The 17,143-nt window shown below is 43.6% G+C and overlaps 1 protein-coding gene and 1 long non-coding RNA gene across 3 annotated transcripts; both read right to left on the reverse strand.

The window, feature by feature from the left end:
- Window positions 1-252: 252 nt before the first annotated feature.
- On the reverse strand, window positions 253-15,690 carry LOC127566352 (uncharacterized). 2 transcript variants are annotated; one of them, XR_007955660.1, is made up of 4 exons: window positions 15,489-15,690; window positions 15,326-15,413; window positions 14,894-15,250; window positions 253-323 (listed from the first exon to the last, which is right to left on the reverse strand). It is a non-coding gene; the product is annotated as an uncharacterized LOC127566352 (long non-coding RNA). The 2 variants fall into 2 exon arrangements; XR_007955659.1 differs by lacking the exon at window positions 253-323 and adding an exon at window positions 14,360-14,825.
- Window positions 15,691-15,776: 86 nt separating this feature from the next.
- LOC127566351 (uncharacterized) lies at window positions 15,777-16,925 on the reverse strand. The gene is made up of 3 exons (XM_052008381.1): window positions 16,337-16,925; window positions 15,950-16,158; window positions 15,777-15,885 (listed from the first exon to the last, which is right to left on the reverse strand). The coding sequence occupies exons 1-3, from the start codon at window positions 16,612-16,614 to the stop codon at window positions 15,779-15,781; spliced, it is 594 nt and encodes a 197-aa protein (XP_051864341.1). The 5' UTR covers window positions 16,615-16,925; the 3' UTR covers window positions 15,777-15,778.
- Between the last annotated feature and the right edge of the window lie 218 nt (window positions 16,926-17,143).

The following is a 17,143-nucleotide window of genomic DNA, read 5'->3' on the forward strand; positions in this document are numbered from 1 at the left end:
CTAAATGTTAGAAATACGCCGAGATCACTATGTGTCTCAAACCAGGTAAATCTCCAGAAGATGTGGCATCTTACAGACCAATCAGCCTGATATCTGGCCTTGCAAAACTCCTCGAGAAACTCCGGCTCAAGCGCCTGTTTGAGCACAAGGATTTTGCAACTGCTGTGCTCAGCCACCAATTGGCTTTTCGTCGCGAGCACGGCACGGAGCACCAGCTGGCCAGAATTACTCAGCATATATTAAGAGCCTACGAAGAACGACAATACTGCTCGGCCATCTACATTGACATATCGGAAGCGTTCGATAGAGTATGGCATGAGGGTCTGTTGAGTAAAATTTTGCCACTAAATTTATATAAAATCATTGAAAGTTACCTGTCTGATCGCACTTTTGCAGTCAAATGCAATGATGGAGTAACATCCAGAGTCGGCTGCATATCAGCTGGGTCTCCCACAGGGCAGCGTCTTGGGCACTACTCACGCAAAATCGTCGCCATCTTCAGCCGAATGAAAGGTCGATGCTGTTGTCAACATATGCGGATGACACAGTCATCATGTGCTCTGCTGATCATCCGGCCAATGCGATAAGCGAGACCAACAGTACTTTGCACCACTTCGTAAAATGGTCTAAGAAATGGTGCTTCAAGATCAATGCGACAAAGACAGCGCATGTCATATACACGCTTCGTGATCTGAAACGAGAAAGGACAAGAATGATTACTATAAACTGACATGAAATTAAAATGAAATCTAAACACACGTACCTGGGAGTCACACTTGACCGCAAATTAATGCTGGCCACACACGTGACAAGATTATGCGTTAAAACTAGAGCAAGAGCTATTAAATTGGGCTGGCTTCTTGGGCGTTGCTTGTTAAGCAACTCATTATGCCAATATGGAAGTATGCTCTGTCCATCTGGGGCGCGCTCACCTCAAATTTGCACATCAAATCGCTTGCAGCGGCTGCAAAAATAAAATCATTAGCAAATCACTAAACGTTTCTTGGACACTCAGAAATGAATGCATCAGAAATACTTACCAGCTGTGATGGCGCGTTCCACGTGGCCAGCGAACGATTTGCAAATTCTCTGGCTGCACATCCAAACCCAGAAGCGACAAAGCTGGTTAGAGAACCACTTGTCGTGCAACGCCTGCAAAGGCCCAGATATACGGAGCAGCTAGACAAATTCATAAGGCCGTTGAGCGCAGCCCTAAATGCAAGTACAACAAATCCAACACACTTGCAGCAGATGCAAGGCGAGCATGAACTACACCAGACAAACGACCAGCAAATTTTGAAAAGACAGCTTCGGCCTTTATTACCAACACTTATTCGCATGCAGGAGGAGTGTATTAACCCAGAGGTCACTCCCGTTCACAATGAATATATGTAATATTTATTTCTTTTGTTTCACACTTTTTCACTTTATTCTCGGACCGGCGATGCTGGTCCATCGGCCGTACGTGTTAAACTAACTAGAACATAATTAGGAGAGTAAATGAATCAGTCGTTGACGTCGGCGCTGACGTCGCTGCTACCGCCATCGCCCTCGCTCTTCGCCGCCGGTCCCCACATCTTTCCTTTTTTTATCAGCTTTAATATCAGTCCTTGGTCCAAGCTTGGTAGTTCCATCCCGGCTGTCTGTGCTGGCTGGTGTTCCGTTTGTTCTGTGTTTGTCAACTCTTCTGGTGGAGTCACATGTACCTGTGGAAGAGAATCAGGGTCGGAGCTACTGTCCGAGGAGCTCCTTATTGGTATCTTCTTTAAATGGCTAATATTCCTGGTTAAAGGTCTACCATCTCTTGACACTATAGCTATGTTTCCTTTTCGCTCTAAAACGTCGTGTTCGGTAGGGTCGAAGTTTGGTGTTAGCTTATGTGGGAACACAACATTTTTTATTAGGACCTTGTCACCTACTCCTATATCAATTTCCTTCGCCCCTCTCTTTTTATCAGCTGATTCTTTCCCCTTCTGTTTTGCAACGCAGTCTTGGTCTCGTTCTGCTGAGTCTAATACTTTCGCGCCCAAATCCTGAATCCCCGGCATCTTATCACGGATCAGCCTGTTAAACATTAACTGCGTAGGAGCAGTACCTGTGCTACTATGTGGGGTTACATTGTACATCAACACAAATTTTTGTATCTCCTCTTTATAGTTATTTTTGTGTTGATATGCGATCTTTAATCGCTTCACTAGCGATCTGTTTATATTTTCAACCTCACCATTTGCCTGAGGCCAGTAAGGCGGAGTTCTAGTCTGCTCTATGCCACTAACCTTGCAATATTCTTTAAACTCACTACTGATGTACTGCCGTCCATTGTCCGTCCGTAAGTATTTGGGAAAACCAAGTCTGCAGAAAATTTCTTTCATTACCTCGATAATGGTCGTTGATGTTATCGAACGCAAGAAATTTAAACTCCATGTATCGCGAGTAATACTCAATGAAAACGAGTACGAATTCACCATTTGGCAAGGGACCCAACAAATCGGAAGCCACGCATATCCAAGGACCCGTTGGAAACGGTGTTCTACTCATCGGTGCTGGATTGTTTGCTTGCGAGACTAGAAGGCAATCTCCGCAGGATTTCACAAACTTTTCAGCCGCACGATCTATGCCAGGCCACCAAACCTTGGAGCGTAGCCGACGCTTCATTGCGGATTCGCCTGGATGGCCTTCCCACTTAGGAAATGGGGTAATGCATTCAGTTCGGCTGACCTGTAGTCCCAATGCTAAGACGTTCAATTTGATTGCTGTTTCTCGGCCCAGTAACGATTGTTTTCCATTTTCAATCACGTAAAATGAAGCAATGATCTCTTTATCTGAGCCTGTTGATATGGGAGCCTCGAATACACAAATTACATTAAGCAATTGGTTTGAAGCATAACCCCGAAATTGCCTCTCCGAGTTGGATCTGATGTTGAAGACTACGACTTTGTTTGCTTCCATTGATAACCAGTCAGCTTGGCTAATCAGATTAAAACGCGAGCCTGAGTCGATGATAAGGGGAACAATCTGCCCTCCTATTGAACACTCTATGAGTTCATCACTTTCATCATCATCGCTGCAAATCCGGAAACATTCTTCCTTGGTCGTTTTCGTTCCGGAAGGAGCGCATTCATCTTGCACTTGCCACACATCTATCCGTGATCGCTTTATGCCATCGTTGTTTGGCTGTGTGGACTGGCGTTTGAGATTCGTTCTGCACTTGCGAGCGAAATGACCAAACCGCAAGAATTTGTTGCATTTAACTTGTCGCGCCGGGCAGGTCAAGTTATCGTCAGAGTGACCCATTCGACCACATCTACCGCATTCTGTACCCTTGCTTGGTTTCCGGAATGATATTTTATTTATTGTTTCTTTTTTCGCCTTAGAAATCATCGATTGTGATTGCTTAATAATTTCTTCCTCTACTCTACAAGCTTCGATCACTTCAGTCAAGGTATGCTTTTTCTCCAGTAGCTTTTTCTTCAGTTCCAGCGAAGTCCAGGAGTCCATGATTTTATCTTTTAAACAGATCTATTCAATTTTGGCTTTAGTGGAGCCGAAATTGCATTTCTGCATTTGCTGACGTAGCCGAATCGAAAATTTTGCAAAAACTCTCACCTTCAAAAGGTGAAATGTTCCTAAACATATGCCGTTCGAAGGTTGAATTTTGTTTCGGTGAGAAATAATCATTTAGCTTTTTCACCAGCACCAAGAATACGTCGACTTCTTTGTTATTATCCGGGCCTACCAGAGCATCTGGTAAGGAGAAAGCAACCGTTTGCAATTGCACGCCTCCCAAGTGAAGCAATTTATTTCGTTTCCTGGTAGGTGTTTCAATTTCTTCAGCATCGATATATATTTGAAATGCGCGAAACCATTTTTCCCACTCGTTTCGTAACAGTGAGTTTTCAATGGTTTCACACAGGAAAGGTTTGATTATATTTTCACTCATTTCCCTTTTTCTGCAAATTCAGCAAATGAAACGACAACCAAAATTTCATTTATTCATTTTTCGCGGCAAACTGCCTCTGACTATGTCAGCTTATTACAAGGCTAACTGCCTTTATACAAACAGATCTTGACTTTCAACCAACTGTTACTCAGTCACTCTCTCAATTAAGCTTATGTTATTTTGAATTGTGATCAACACTTTCTTTGCACTCTCTCTTCATTAGATGTTGGTCTTCCGCTCACTATAATTTTTTTTTTTTATACATCATCGTTTAGCTTACCACTCTTAAAGTGAGAATTTACCGTATGCTGGCAGTGGTAGGGCACAATAAGAGCAGAAGAACAAGTAGAACACAAGAAGAAAGAAAAAGAAAGAAAAATAAAACGACACATTCATTTGTACCAAGTACCGGAATATCACGAAATTACGTCTTGCATACATACATATGTATTTAATTTAAATATTGGCTATTGCTTTTGTTTTTTTTTAGTTTTACCTCGTCGCCAATGTATTAACCCAGAAGTCACTCCCGTTCCCAATGAATATATGTATTATTTATTTCTTTTGTTTCACACTTTTTCACTTTATTCTCGGACCGGCGATGCTGGTCCATCGGCCGTACGTGTTAAACTAACTAGAACATAGTTAGGAGAGTAAATGAATCAGTCGTTGACGTCGGCGCTGACGTCGCTGCTACCGCCATCGCCCTCGCTCTTCGCCGCCGGTTCCCACAAGGAGTATAATGAAGCTAAAGCGAACGAGGAACGAGAACGCGATTTCGCACAGCGGCGGCGACAACCGGACACACACGACAGCTGCGAGATTTAATGAAATTAAAATCAATCAATTGAGACCAAAATTTACACAAGGACTACTCACCAGAAACAGTATTATGGACAGCATACGTGGCCAGCCAGTGCAAATTCAAAAACTGGTACTGCCAGACATCACAGTTGAGGAGCAGCCAAATCTGCGCAGCAAGCTGCCAGAACGATTCTGCGAATCGACCAAAAATACTCTCCGTAAACGATTTAGAGATGGCCTCCTCGCCTAATGCGATGCGCTGGATATCATCAGAGGGCAGCCATCTGAAATTAAAATTATTATAGTACCTGACATCACCATGGACGAGCATATGGCGCATCTTGAATGCACAATGCAAACAATTGATGAGCTACAGACTGAACAGCAACTAATATCAATCATCTGTATTGAAGATTCGCCACCATTGCGGCATGCAAATTCACAGCTGCAATATCCACTTACCCATCACGTGGTGACACGTCTCTCTTTTGGTGCCGGCAACTGCAAACGAGACGCTTGACTATGGTCTGGAGCTGGTGAGCAGACGCTTGGAGCAACTCCTGGACGATGAAGATCCGCCTGCTCAGGCATCGCAACCAGTGCACACAGCCGAGAAAAAGTCCAGATGCAAGCAGAGACGCCAGCGAAATACACAAAGCCCAGCAGCGGCGGCAGCAAACCTCCTAATCTTAGGATGGGCCGCCATTGCCAGCATTGTAAGTATACCTGCTGTCGCCTCATTGCGAGATTCTATTTTTCAGACTCGGCGACGGCTGCGTACTCCAGCAGACAGATGCTCCATCCGCTGCCCAAACAACTGCTCTCTCCCAAGACGATGGCCAAGCAGACTCCTCGCAACTCACGAGGCCACGAAGCATCCAGGGCCACGACAACTGGGCCACTGCCGGAGACCCATTTCTTGAAGCTGAAGGATCTTGAGGTGGGAGTCATCTGATTTGGGCTCGATTTCAACTTCAAACAAGTTATATGGCTGATTTGTGAACTTGTTTCTAATGGCTTTAATAAATCTGGCTTTGTCGCCGACGGCAGCGAGCTTTACGGCGATCCATTCAGTGGGCGTGGTGTGGTGTAGATGCCTGATGACGACTCGCAGGCCCCTATCTTTCATCATTTGGTATGAGAAAAGATGTATGCCTGCGTCATTTAGCATGTTGAGGATGGTGTTGTTTGTACTTAAGCAGCTGCTTATGATGCGGACTCCATTGGATGCGCACTTGATAACATAGCAGCCTATGCCTGGCGTATTTTGTAATTTTTCCAAGAGAGGAAGAATGGCGTCAACTTTTGGTATGAACAGTGGAGGTATTTCACCAACATTGCGATCAGAATTCCGTTTGTTATAGTATGGGTGGTCAATGGTTCTTTGTTGGAACTGTTGTATGTTTTTGCTGGCTTTCGGTCAGTGTTTGGCTGTGTCACTTTTAAATGCTGGTGTTGTTATTAACTCAAACAGGCTAATTGGGTCATCGCTGGAGTCAAGATCGACGCGTTTTGCGCTTGGATGGTGTCATGAGGTCAGAGGCAGTTAGTGGGTCGGCGTTGCTTCTGCTGTCTAAGAGCCAGTTGTCAATCATAGGGATGACTTTAGTTGGCAGTTTGAGAGCCACTGGTTCCGTCACTTGCATGTTTGCAATGGTATGCATTAAGCTGCGCTTCGGTGTATGTGTTAATAATGGCGCGAGATTTGGCGTCTGTTTTCGTAGTTGTGTTTTGGAAGTGGCTGCCTGATGGTTGTTTTTGTTCTTATCTGGCTTAATGTTGCCAACGGAGGTACTGACTGGGGCGCCATGTTTGTTTAGTTTTTGTTGCTGCTTTTCTGTGTTGGCTGTCTGTTGGTTGTCTTTGTATGTTGCTAGGTTGCTGTTGCTAATGGAGGAGTTGGCAACAGTGGCAATGTTGGTTATGTTTTGTTGCTGGACTGATTGAGCATTTGCATCAGGTTGTTGTTGGTGTTGAATGTGTATGCCTTTAATGATGGCACTTGTCGTTGAGTTGGATTTGGGTGGGAGATTTTCCGGTGTTTGGCGCTGGTTTCTGGAGGATTGTGCTTCTCGGAGTAGGACGGTTTGATTTGGTGAGAGTATATCTAAAAAAGTACTCGTCGTCAGAGCTGGGCACATCCATGTCAGGAGGGGAGTGGATCAGCGGGCAGGTGGTGCCATCGGAGTCATATAAAGACACTACACTCGCGTTGGACGGCATTAAGTCATGGTTCATTGTATTGAGGGAGTTTTTCACTTTTGAAGGCACTGCTTTTTTTTATATTTCTTTTTTTATTAGTGAAACTGAGCATTTCTTTTTTTTTCAGATGGTAATGTCCCGCCAGTCAGAATTTTTTCTTTTTTTTCAGTGGTAATGTCACGCCAGTCAGAAGCAACTCAGTAGCCGATGTCCGTCGCTCCTAAAAAAAAAAGTCTTTTTCATTTTTTTTTTTTTTTTCAGTGAATTATAACAAATCTGGGCACTGAAATAAAATTTCGGCCTACAACAAATGCAAATAAAAATCAACGCAATTTAAATAAACAAATCAAAGTGGAAAAATAATTAAACGAAAAATAGAAAACATAAAATAAACTATGTATTTAAGAGGAAATAAAAAGAAAAAGTCTAAGTGAATCCAATTTAGCAAATTAAATTGGAAAAATTAAAACAAAAGCAAAAACTCTAAAGCAAAAAAAAAAACGATCAAGTGAATTAATCATGTCATCCTCTGACGAATCTCCAGCCAATAAGGATGTGGCCAGCGATAGAAACCATAATGGAAACCAAAACAGTAAGGTGCCGTATCTAAAAATTCTGACAAAGGCGCCAAGTGGTGAGTACATTGTTTCCCTGTTATCTCAAACCAACTCGAACATGTCCAATGTACCTTACGGAGGCTCACACAGCAGCGCACCCCAGAGCCAGAGCCTCTTGATCCGCCTACAGAGCCAATACAAAAAAAAACCATTTCCCCACTATACACCTACACACACACTCACACACACAAAGGTATAGAAAAAAGAGCAACAGCGCTAACAGCTATCACTAACGCATACAGATCTTCACAAATTTCCCCTACATGCACGCAAATACAGACACAAAACCTCTCTAAAAGAACAGTAGAAAGTATGACAGACTTAACAACAACTGTTAAGGCAAATACACATACACATGAAAAGGAGAGAACGACGGCAGCACAAACAGCAACAGAAACTGTAGTTGTGCATAACGCTAGGAAATTCCCCTCCATACACACACTCACACGCTCATGGCAACAAGACAGTAGCTAAAACTGTCAAACACAATTGTACGAAACCCAAATTTACATATAACGCCAATAAAAAGAAAATGCACCGACATGTATGCCCTGACATAGACAAATCTCTCTTAGCCTTCCCAACTCCAGTTTTTCAAGGCCATTTTGCTACACAATTGCATATGGAAAAACGAAAAAGAAAATTGTAATTCTCACCCCTTCAGCAGCAAGATTGCCCACCAAAATTCAACAATTCACCCAAACAAATAATAGCACAAAATCAACAGCAACAGCCAACGACCAGCAGACAGCAAACAAATTTAGAAACATTTAACTCACAAATTGATTCAGCATACAGATAACAAAATGCCCACCAGCCGGCAGCAAATAATGACCGAATCCTTTCGTACAGCGCTGTTGTACGAAATGATCGCCAAATCCTCCCTCCTGTTAACGCAAACACCAACTCAAATCATGACCATGTAAGCAGTCAGCACATGATCGTTTGGGTAGCACAACAATGCATCGAAATCCAGCACAAATGCACCTGGCAAAATTCCAGCAGAAGCTGCGCAGCGACCAGCAGCAACAGCGGATGGCAGCATCGGCTGCGTCAGGCGCACTGGTGTCCGATGAGGATGATGACGATGTTGCGAAAACAGGGAGTCCACTTAAGTCAGCAGCGGCAAAGTCGGAAGCAAGCACAGCAACAGCACCGGCAGCAGCACCAGCAGCAGCAACGGCAACAACAGCAATAGCAGCAACAACAGCAGCAGAAACAGCGTCAACAGCAGCAGGAACAGCAGCTACAGCAGCAGGAACAGCAGCTACAATGTTCAAGAAAATGAACGACAGAATTGACTCACTGTTCAACGTGTTTAACGCATTTCTCCACATGCAACGAAAGGACAAGATAAGAAACAGTATAAGCAAAACAAATTCAAACCATGTTTACAATGGTGACTCGCAAATAAACGACCTTAATATGGACGTTGCGCATTAGCAAATGAGCAGTTCTATAATGTTTAATGGCATAGATGACGCTGCATTTTATCCAAATCTGGACTCTGGCCCAGGCTCAATTGCAAGAGTGCTGTCAGAGTAGCCGGTTTCCGTTGCTGGAGGCGAGTCGTGCGCCGACGCGCCGAACATCATTTGAATCGAAAAAAAGTCTTCTCATTTATATGGAATTCTACACTTTATACAGCGATTAAATTTAAACAAATTAAATTAAATTAAACTGAGAAAAGAGAGAGAAATAAAAAAAAACCAATGAATGTGAAACCAATATATAAATTGAGAAATTAAATAAAAATTCACCAAGTGAAAAAATTAACAAAGTGATAAAAAATTAAACAAATTGATTTGTGAAAATAAAAGTCACTAAGCGAGCGTATGAACACAATTAAACAAATAAAAATTGCCAAATAAAAACCAATACTAATAAAGTGTAAGTGGGAAAATTCTCAAGAGAAAAATCATGGCGGCTATCGACAAGGATTGGAACTCCAAAGCAGACCATGATTTCATCAAGGAGTTTAACCAATTCATGGACAAACGGACAAAGGAGGAACAGACAGCTCAGCCATTATAAATGAGAACATCTCAAGGGTGACCTCAGGCGGAAATACTAATCTCACAAAGGCTCAAAGTGGTGAATACTTTGTATCACTATTATCCCCATCGACCTCCGACATGTCCATAATGCTTGCTATACGGGGGCTCAAGCATGAGCAGCGGCACCCCAGATCCATTTATCCAAGACAAGCAAGAGGAGAAATTGAAGGCACAATCAATGTCAGAAACTGCAACTGTGCATGACGACACGAAAATTTCCCCTTCGCTCACACATACACGTACACACGCAAACATAACAGAAAAGCCATTACACATACACAGCAGACAAGGAGGGAATAACTACAGTAACTACAACTGCAATTATTCATAACATGGAGAAAATTTTCCCCTCCAATCTCTCACTCTTACGGCCAAAAGAAAACAACTAACAAACTGACAGCAGAATGCGCGCAAATTTCTCCCGCTCAAAGGGGAAAAGAAAGAGAAAGCTTAGCAAAAACGAGAACAACAGCAACAACCAGAACAAGTAAGAAAGTTACAGTCGAGTGTGCTCGACTGTGAGATACCCGCTACCCATTTTTAATAAGGGCAAAATATTGGTGTTATTTTCAACATATACCGAAATACTAAAAATATATCAAATGGTATGTTTGGTATATCGATACACCACACCATTCAAAATATACCATAGACCGCACAATGTACCAGATTGTCGGCCAAAGCAACTAAGAGCAGTAGTAAGTAGGCGTTTTTGCCCATACAAAAGTATTTCTTTAATAACTTCGACAATTTTTATCTGATTTCAGGAATCATAACTAATATAGTAATTATTATCTGTACCAAAATTCGCAACTCTAGCTTTCAAATTACGCTTGTTATTCGATTTTTGATTTGCGGGGGCGGAAGTGGGCGTGGCAAAATTTTGAAACAAACTTGATCTGCGTGCAAACATAACAAATGCTGTCGAAAAAAAATTATAGCTCTATTTCTTATAGTCTCTGACATCTAGGTGTTCATACGGACAGACGGACAGACACACAGACGGACAGACGGACATGCTATATCGTCTCGGCTGTTGACGCTGATCAAGAATATATATACTTTATAGGGTCGGAGATGCCTCCTGTTACATACATTTCCTGCCGGCACAAAGTTATAATACCCTTCTACCCTATGGGTAGCGGGTATAACAACTGTCAACCATCATGACAAGCAAATCCAAACGATTTACAGCCAGCAAAAACTAACAGATACAACAACTAACAGCAACAATGCTAGTGCTAAGACTTTAACAGAAACTACAAATGTTAATGTTAATGCAAACAACAGGGCTTACGATACTCGCGACACCCACTGAGAAGAACCAAATCAAAGCTGACATAATAAATTCTTGGTTAAGCAAGGTCCCACCTTTGCTACCCAACGAGCTGCCATTAACTAAACAAAATGCAGACTCACCTTTGACGCCAATAAAAAGAAAATCCTCTGATATGGATGCCTCTGACCCTGAATTAAATAAATCTTTGTTTAGCTTTTCCTACCCCCGTCTTCAAAAGCAACTTTGCTGCTAATTTGCATTTAGAGAAAAGGAAAAGAAAACTGCAATTCACATCCCCTCGCAAACAAAATAGCCCACCAAATTTGGATACTCAAGAGCAACAGCAACAGAAACAGAAAACTGACCTACGGCAACAAAATGAAAATGTTGCTAAGCAAGATCGACAGCAACAGCAGCAACTACATGATTCTGACCTACCGCAACGTTGGCAACAAAATACAAATGTTGCTAAACAAACCAAACCCCAATTAGCTAAAATAGCAGCAAATGATAAAGCGACAAACATTCCACCGCTAATTCTGCCGATAGTGCCGCAGATCATGCCAATACTTGAAAGTCTGACGAAAAACCCATCTGTGGGTAAATGTAATGTACCATGCCCGGCGATGGTGTCCGCTTACTATGCAAAGACATCAAGTCCTACAATGCTGTACTGCAAATTTTAAATGAAAAATGAAACACAGCTATTCACACACCAGCGAAGAAACGAAAAAGGTTTTCGCATCATTATCCGCCAAATCCATCACAGCACATCCAATGACTGGCTGGCAACCAGGCTCATTGAGGTGGGCTATAAAGCGAGATATATAAGATGCATAAGGCATCGCTTCACGGGCAGGCCACTGAATATATTTGAAATTGAAATCGAACCAAAACCAAACGATACACTCGAGGATATACTCAAACTGAAGGAGCTGGGCTACCAGACGGTTTCGGTCGAACGCCAATCCAAACCAATTGACCCAGCGCAATGCCATAGATGCCAGGCATTTGGTCATACGAAAAATTACTGCAGACGCCCCTTTGTCTGCATGAAATGTGCAGGTAGCCACCCGTCAACTACCTGTACAAAGCCGAGAAGCGATAATCCAACATGTGCAAATTGCAAAGGCGTGCACATTAGCAGCTACAAGGGTTGTCCAACGTACAAAGCGGCACGCGCAAAACTACTAACAAACAAATTTAAACAAACAAGGCCACAAAAACACCCATCAAACAAACAGCAACTGACCAGCACACAGCAAACAAACCTGAAAATTTTTAAAACGCAAATCGATACTGCTTACCGACAACAAAATGCCCAGCAAAATATGACGGAGTCCTTTCGTACAGCGCTGTTGTACGAAACGACAGACATTTGTCAACACAATCAACACAAAAGTCTGCAACAGCACAGTATCATCTGGATAACGACCAGCAGCAACAGCGGATGGCAGCAGCGGCTGCGCCAGGTGCACGGGTGCCTGATGAAGTGGATGACGATGTTGTGAAGCAGCGAGCCCACTCAAGCCAGCAGCGGCTAAGGCGTAACCAAGTGCAGCAGCAGCACAGGCAGTAGAAACAGCAACAGCACAGGCAGCAGCAGAAACAGCAGCAGCAACGGCAACAACAGCAAAAGCAGCAACAACAGCAGCAAAATCAGCGTAAACAGCTGCAGAAACAGCAACTACAGCAGCAGCAACAACAGCAGCAGGAACAGCAACTACAGCAGCAGACAAAATCACCAGCAAATCATGGCAAAAAATATGTCAATGTTTAAAAAGCTAAACGATCGAATTGACTCGCTATTTAATGTGTTTAATGCGTTCCTGCACATGCAAGGAAAATAATTAATTAAAAACAATTTACAAAAAATTAATTCAAACCATGACTTTATTATGGACGTCGAGTGCGCATCAGCCAATGAACAAATTTATAATGCCTAATCGCATAGATGATGCTGCAGCTTATCCAAATCTGGACTCTGGCCCAGGCTCAATTTCAGGAGTGCTGCCAGATCCAGATAGCCATGACACCCTCAAGATCGCCTTTTGGAATGCCTGTGGTGTGAAGAATAAAATAAACGAATTAGAAATTTATATCAGACGAAACTCAATAGATATAATGCTACTTACAGAAATACGAGCGCCAATCAACGACAGTGTGTTCGAATTGCCGGGATTTGTAACATACTTTGCCGTCAATCCGAACACACACCGCAAAGGAAGTGCTGCCCTCATGGTACGTTCTGGCATCAGTCATTCGGCACTGCAGCCAATAAATGAAGATTCGATCCAAATGCGCACCCATTCTATTGAAAGCTGCAAACAAAAAAGAATCAATTATAATAGCAGCAGCATATTGCCCACCGGCGTTTTAAATGGAGTAAAGAACATTTCACGAAACTCTTTAAACATTTTGAAAATTTACCTGGCGATACAGCGGCCAGCTTCCTTTTATGCGGTGACTGGAATGCTAAGCATTCATGGTGGGGAAATCCACGTGCGTGCCAGAGGGGTAGGGCATTGTACGAGGCTATCCATGTAAGCCGCAGGTACAATGTCCTGGCCACCGGTGGTGCCACTCACTATCCGCATGATCGCAGGAAGCGTCCGTCGGCCATTGACTTTGCCATCACCAGTGGCATTGATGGCAACGTCATAAAACATCTCGTCCAGCACTAAACTGAGCTCTGACCATTTGCCGCTTATGATTGAACTCTGTGATAGTGTAAATGCAAATTTGCGCTGTCACAGAGTAAATTCTAGGCTACTGGCCAGAGGCGCTGATATCAGATGCTTTCAGTTGTCTTTTGAAAACTCCATTCACCTGACAACACAGATTAACGTGGCCACGGACATCGACGATGCTGTAAACATATTACTCACCAATATACAAATAGCTGCAGCTGCCGCGACGTCGCGAGCAAAACAGCAAAACCGTCAGAGACAGCAGCATAACCTAGTATTAGATGACGAAACTAGAGAACTATTGAACGACAAAAAACGATGCAAACGCTACTTACTCTTGACGCACACGCCGGAGGCCAGACAATGCTATCGAGCTGCACAAAATCGTCTAAAAAAAAGCGCTGAAAAAGAGGAAAAACAATAACATTAACAAACTATTTGAGGGTATAAACACTCAGGATCCATATACAATTCCAAAATTGTGGAAACTGACAAACAAGATAAAAAAGCAGCCGCAAACAAATCACCCCTTAAAGTACTCAAAAATCTCTATTGACACGGCCGGCAATGTTACTGACAAAATCATGTGGACAAAAACTACAGATGAGAAAGCTAAAGTATTTGTCTCCCAGCTGGAAGACAGATTTACTTCAGCTCTCTCAAATACGGAGGAAGACCGCGCAGCCATCAAAGAGGATTGGTGTAAGCGACACCAGCAGTTGCAACAAAGCCATGAACTAAACTTCAAGCCAGTAACATTGACGGAAATAAAGATGGAAATTGATGCACTGCAGCCAGCCAAAAGCACCTGGATACGACAAAATCGAGAACAAATTAATAAAATTACTGCTGCAGAAGGCTCTATTATATTTGATACTCATATATAATTCCATTTTGCGTATAGGTTATTTCCCTAAATGTTGGAAATACGCCGAGATCACTATGTGTCTCAAACCAGGTAAATCTCCAGAAGATGTGGCATCTTACAGACCAATCAGCCTGATATCTGGCCTTGCAAAACTCCTCGAGAAACTCCTGCTCAAGCGCCTGTTTGAGCACAAGGATTTTGCAACTGCTGTGCCCAGCCACCAATTTGGCTTTCGTCGCGAGCACGGCACGGAGCACCAGTTGGCCAGAGTTACTCAGCATATATTAAGGGCCTACGAAGAACGACAATACTGCTCGGCCATCTACATTGACATATCGGAAGCGTTCGATAGAGTATGGCATGAGGGTCTGTTGAGTAAAATTTTTAAAATTCCACTAAATTGCCACTAAATTTATATAAAATCATTGAAAGTTACCTGTCTGATCGCACTTTTGCAGTCAAATGCAATGATGGAGTAACATCCAGAGTCGGCTGCATATCAGCTGGTATCCCACAGGGCAGCGTCTTGGGCCCAATTTTGAATACAATTTACTCCTCTGACATGCCGCTGCCACTACTCACGCAAAATCGTCGCCATCTTCAGCCGAATGAAAGGTCGATGCTGTTGTCAACATATGCGGATGACATAGTCATCATGTGCTCTGCTGATCATCCGGCCAATGCGATAAGCGAGACCCAACAGTACTTGCACCACTTCGTAAAATGGTCTAAGAAATGGTGCTTCAAGATCAATGCGACAAAGACAGCGCATGTCATATACACGCTTCGTGATCTGAATGAACGAGAAAGGACAAGAATGATTACTATAAACTGACATGAAATTAAAATGAAATCTAAACACACGTACCTGGGAGTCACACTTGACCGCAAATTAACGCTGGCCACACACGTGGGGCGCGCTCACCTTAAATTTCCAAATCAATCGCTTGCAGCGGCTGCAAAATTAAATCATTAGAAAATTACTAAACGTTTCTTGGACACTCAGAAATGAATGCATCAGAAATACTTACCAGCTGTGATGGCGCGTTCCACGTGGCCAGCGAACGATTTGCAAATTCTCTGGCTGCACATCCAAACCCAGAAGCGACAAAGCTGGTTAGAGAACCACTTGTCGTGCAACGCCTGCAAAGGCCCAGATATACGGAGCAGCTAGACAAATTCATAAGGCCGTTGAGCGCAGCCCTTAATGCAAGTACAACAAATCCAACACATTTGCAGAAGATGCAAGGCGAGCATCTGCGCACTGAACTACACCAGACAAACGACCAGCAAATTTTTGAAAAGACAGCTTCGGCCTTTATTACCAACACTTATTCGCATACAAGAGGAGTATAATGAAGCTAAAGCGAACGAGGAACGAGAACGCGATTTCGCACGGCGGCGGCGACAACCGGACCCACACGACAGCTGCGAGATTTAATGAAATTAAAATCAATCAATTGAGACCAAAATTTACACAAGGACTACTCACCAGAGACAGTATTATGGACAGCATACGTGGCCAGCCAGTGCAAATTCAAAAACTGGTACTGCCAGACATCACAGTTGAGGAGCAGCCAAATCTGCGCAGCAAGCTGCCAGAACGATTCTGCGAATCGACCAAAAATACTCTCCGTAAACGATTTAGAGATGGCCTCCTCGCCTAATGCGATGCGCTGGATAACATCAGAAGGCAGCCACCTGAAATTAAAAATATTATAGTACCTGACATCACCATGGACGAGCATATGGCGCATCTTGAATGCACAATGCAAACAATTGATGAGCTACAGCCTGAACAGCAACTAATACCAATCATCTGTATTGAAGATTCGCCACCATTGCGGCATGCAAATTCACAGCTGCAATATCCACTTACCCATTACGTGGTGACACGTCCTCTTTTGGTGCCGGCAACTGCAAACGAGACGCTTGACTATGGCGTAGAGCTGGTGAGCAGACGCTTGGAGCAACTCCTGGACGATGAAGATCCGCCTGTTCAGGCATCGCAACCAGCGCACACAGCCGAGAAAAAGTCCAGATGCAAGCAGAGACGCCAGCGAAATACACAAAGCCCAGCAGCGGCGGCAGCAAACCTCCTAATCTTAGGATGGGCCGCCATTGCCAGCATTGTAAGTATACCTGCTGTCGCCTCATTGCGAGATTCTATTTTTCAGACTCGGCGACGGCTGCGTACTCCAGCAGACAGATGCTCCATCCGCTGCCCAAACAACTGCTCTCTCCCAAGACGATGGCCAAGCAGACTCCTCGACGAGGCCACGAAGCATCCAGGGCCACGACAACTGGGCCACTGCCGGAGACCCATTTCTTGAAGCTGAAGGATCTTGAGGTGGGAGTCATCTGATTTGGGCTCGATTTCAACTTCAAACAAGTTATATGGCTAATTTGTGAACTTGTTTCTAATGGCTTTAATAAATCTGGCTTTGTCGCCGACGGCAGCGAGCTTTACGGCGATCCATTCAGTGGGCGTGGTGTGGTGTAGATGCCTGATGACGACTCGCAGGCCCCGATCTTTTCTCATTTGGTATGAGAAAAGATGTATGCCTGCGTCATTTAGCATGTTGAGGATGGTGTTGTTTGTACTTAAGCAGCTGCTTATGATGCGGACTCCGTTGGATGCGCACATGATAACACAGCTGCCTATGCCTGGCGTATTTTGTAATTT

Source organism: Drosophila albomicans, unplaced genomic scaffold (genome assembly GCF_009650485.2).
Source record: "Drosophila albomicans strain 15112-1751.03 unplaced genomic scaffold, ASM965048v2 utg000052l_pilon, whole genome shotgun sequence".
Lineage (NCBI taxonomy): Eukaryota > Metazoa > Arthropoda > Insecta > Diptera > Drosophilidae > Drosophila > Drosophila albomicans.

Coding starts and splice junctions, on each gene's coding strand:
- LOC127566351 (XM_052008381.1), bottom strand. CDS start 16,614: ATGAGGCGACAGCAGGTATACTTACAATGCTGGCAATGGCGGCCCATC. Junction 16,159..16,336: donor GACGTGTCACCACGTAATGG/GTAAGTGGATAT, acceptor TTTTAATTTCAG/GTGGCTGCCTTCTGATGTTA. Junction 15,886..15,949: donor TGTCCATAATACTGTCTCTG/GTGAGTAGTCCT, acceptor TAAATCTCGCAG/CTGTCGTGTGGGTCCGGTTG.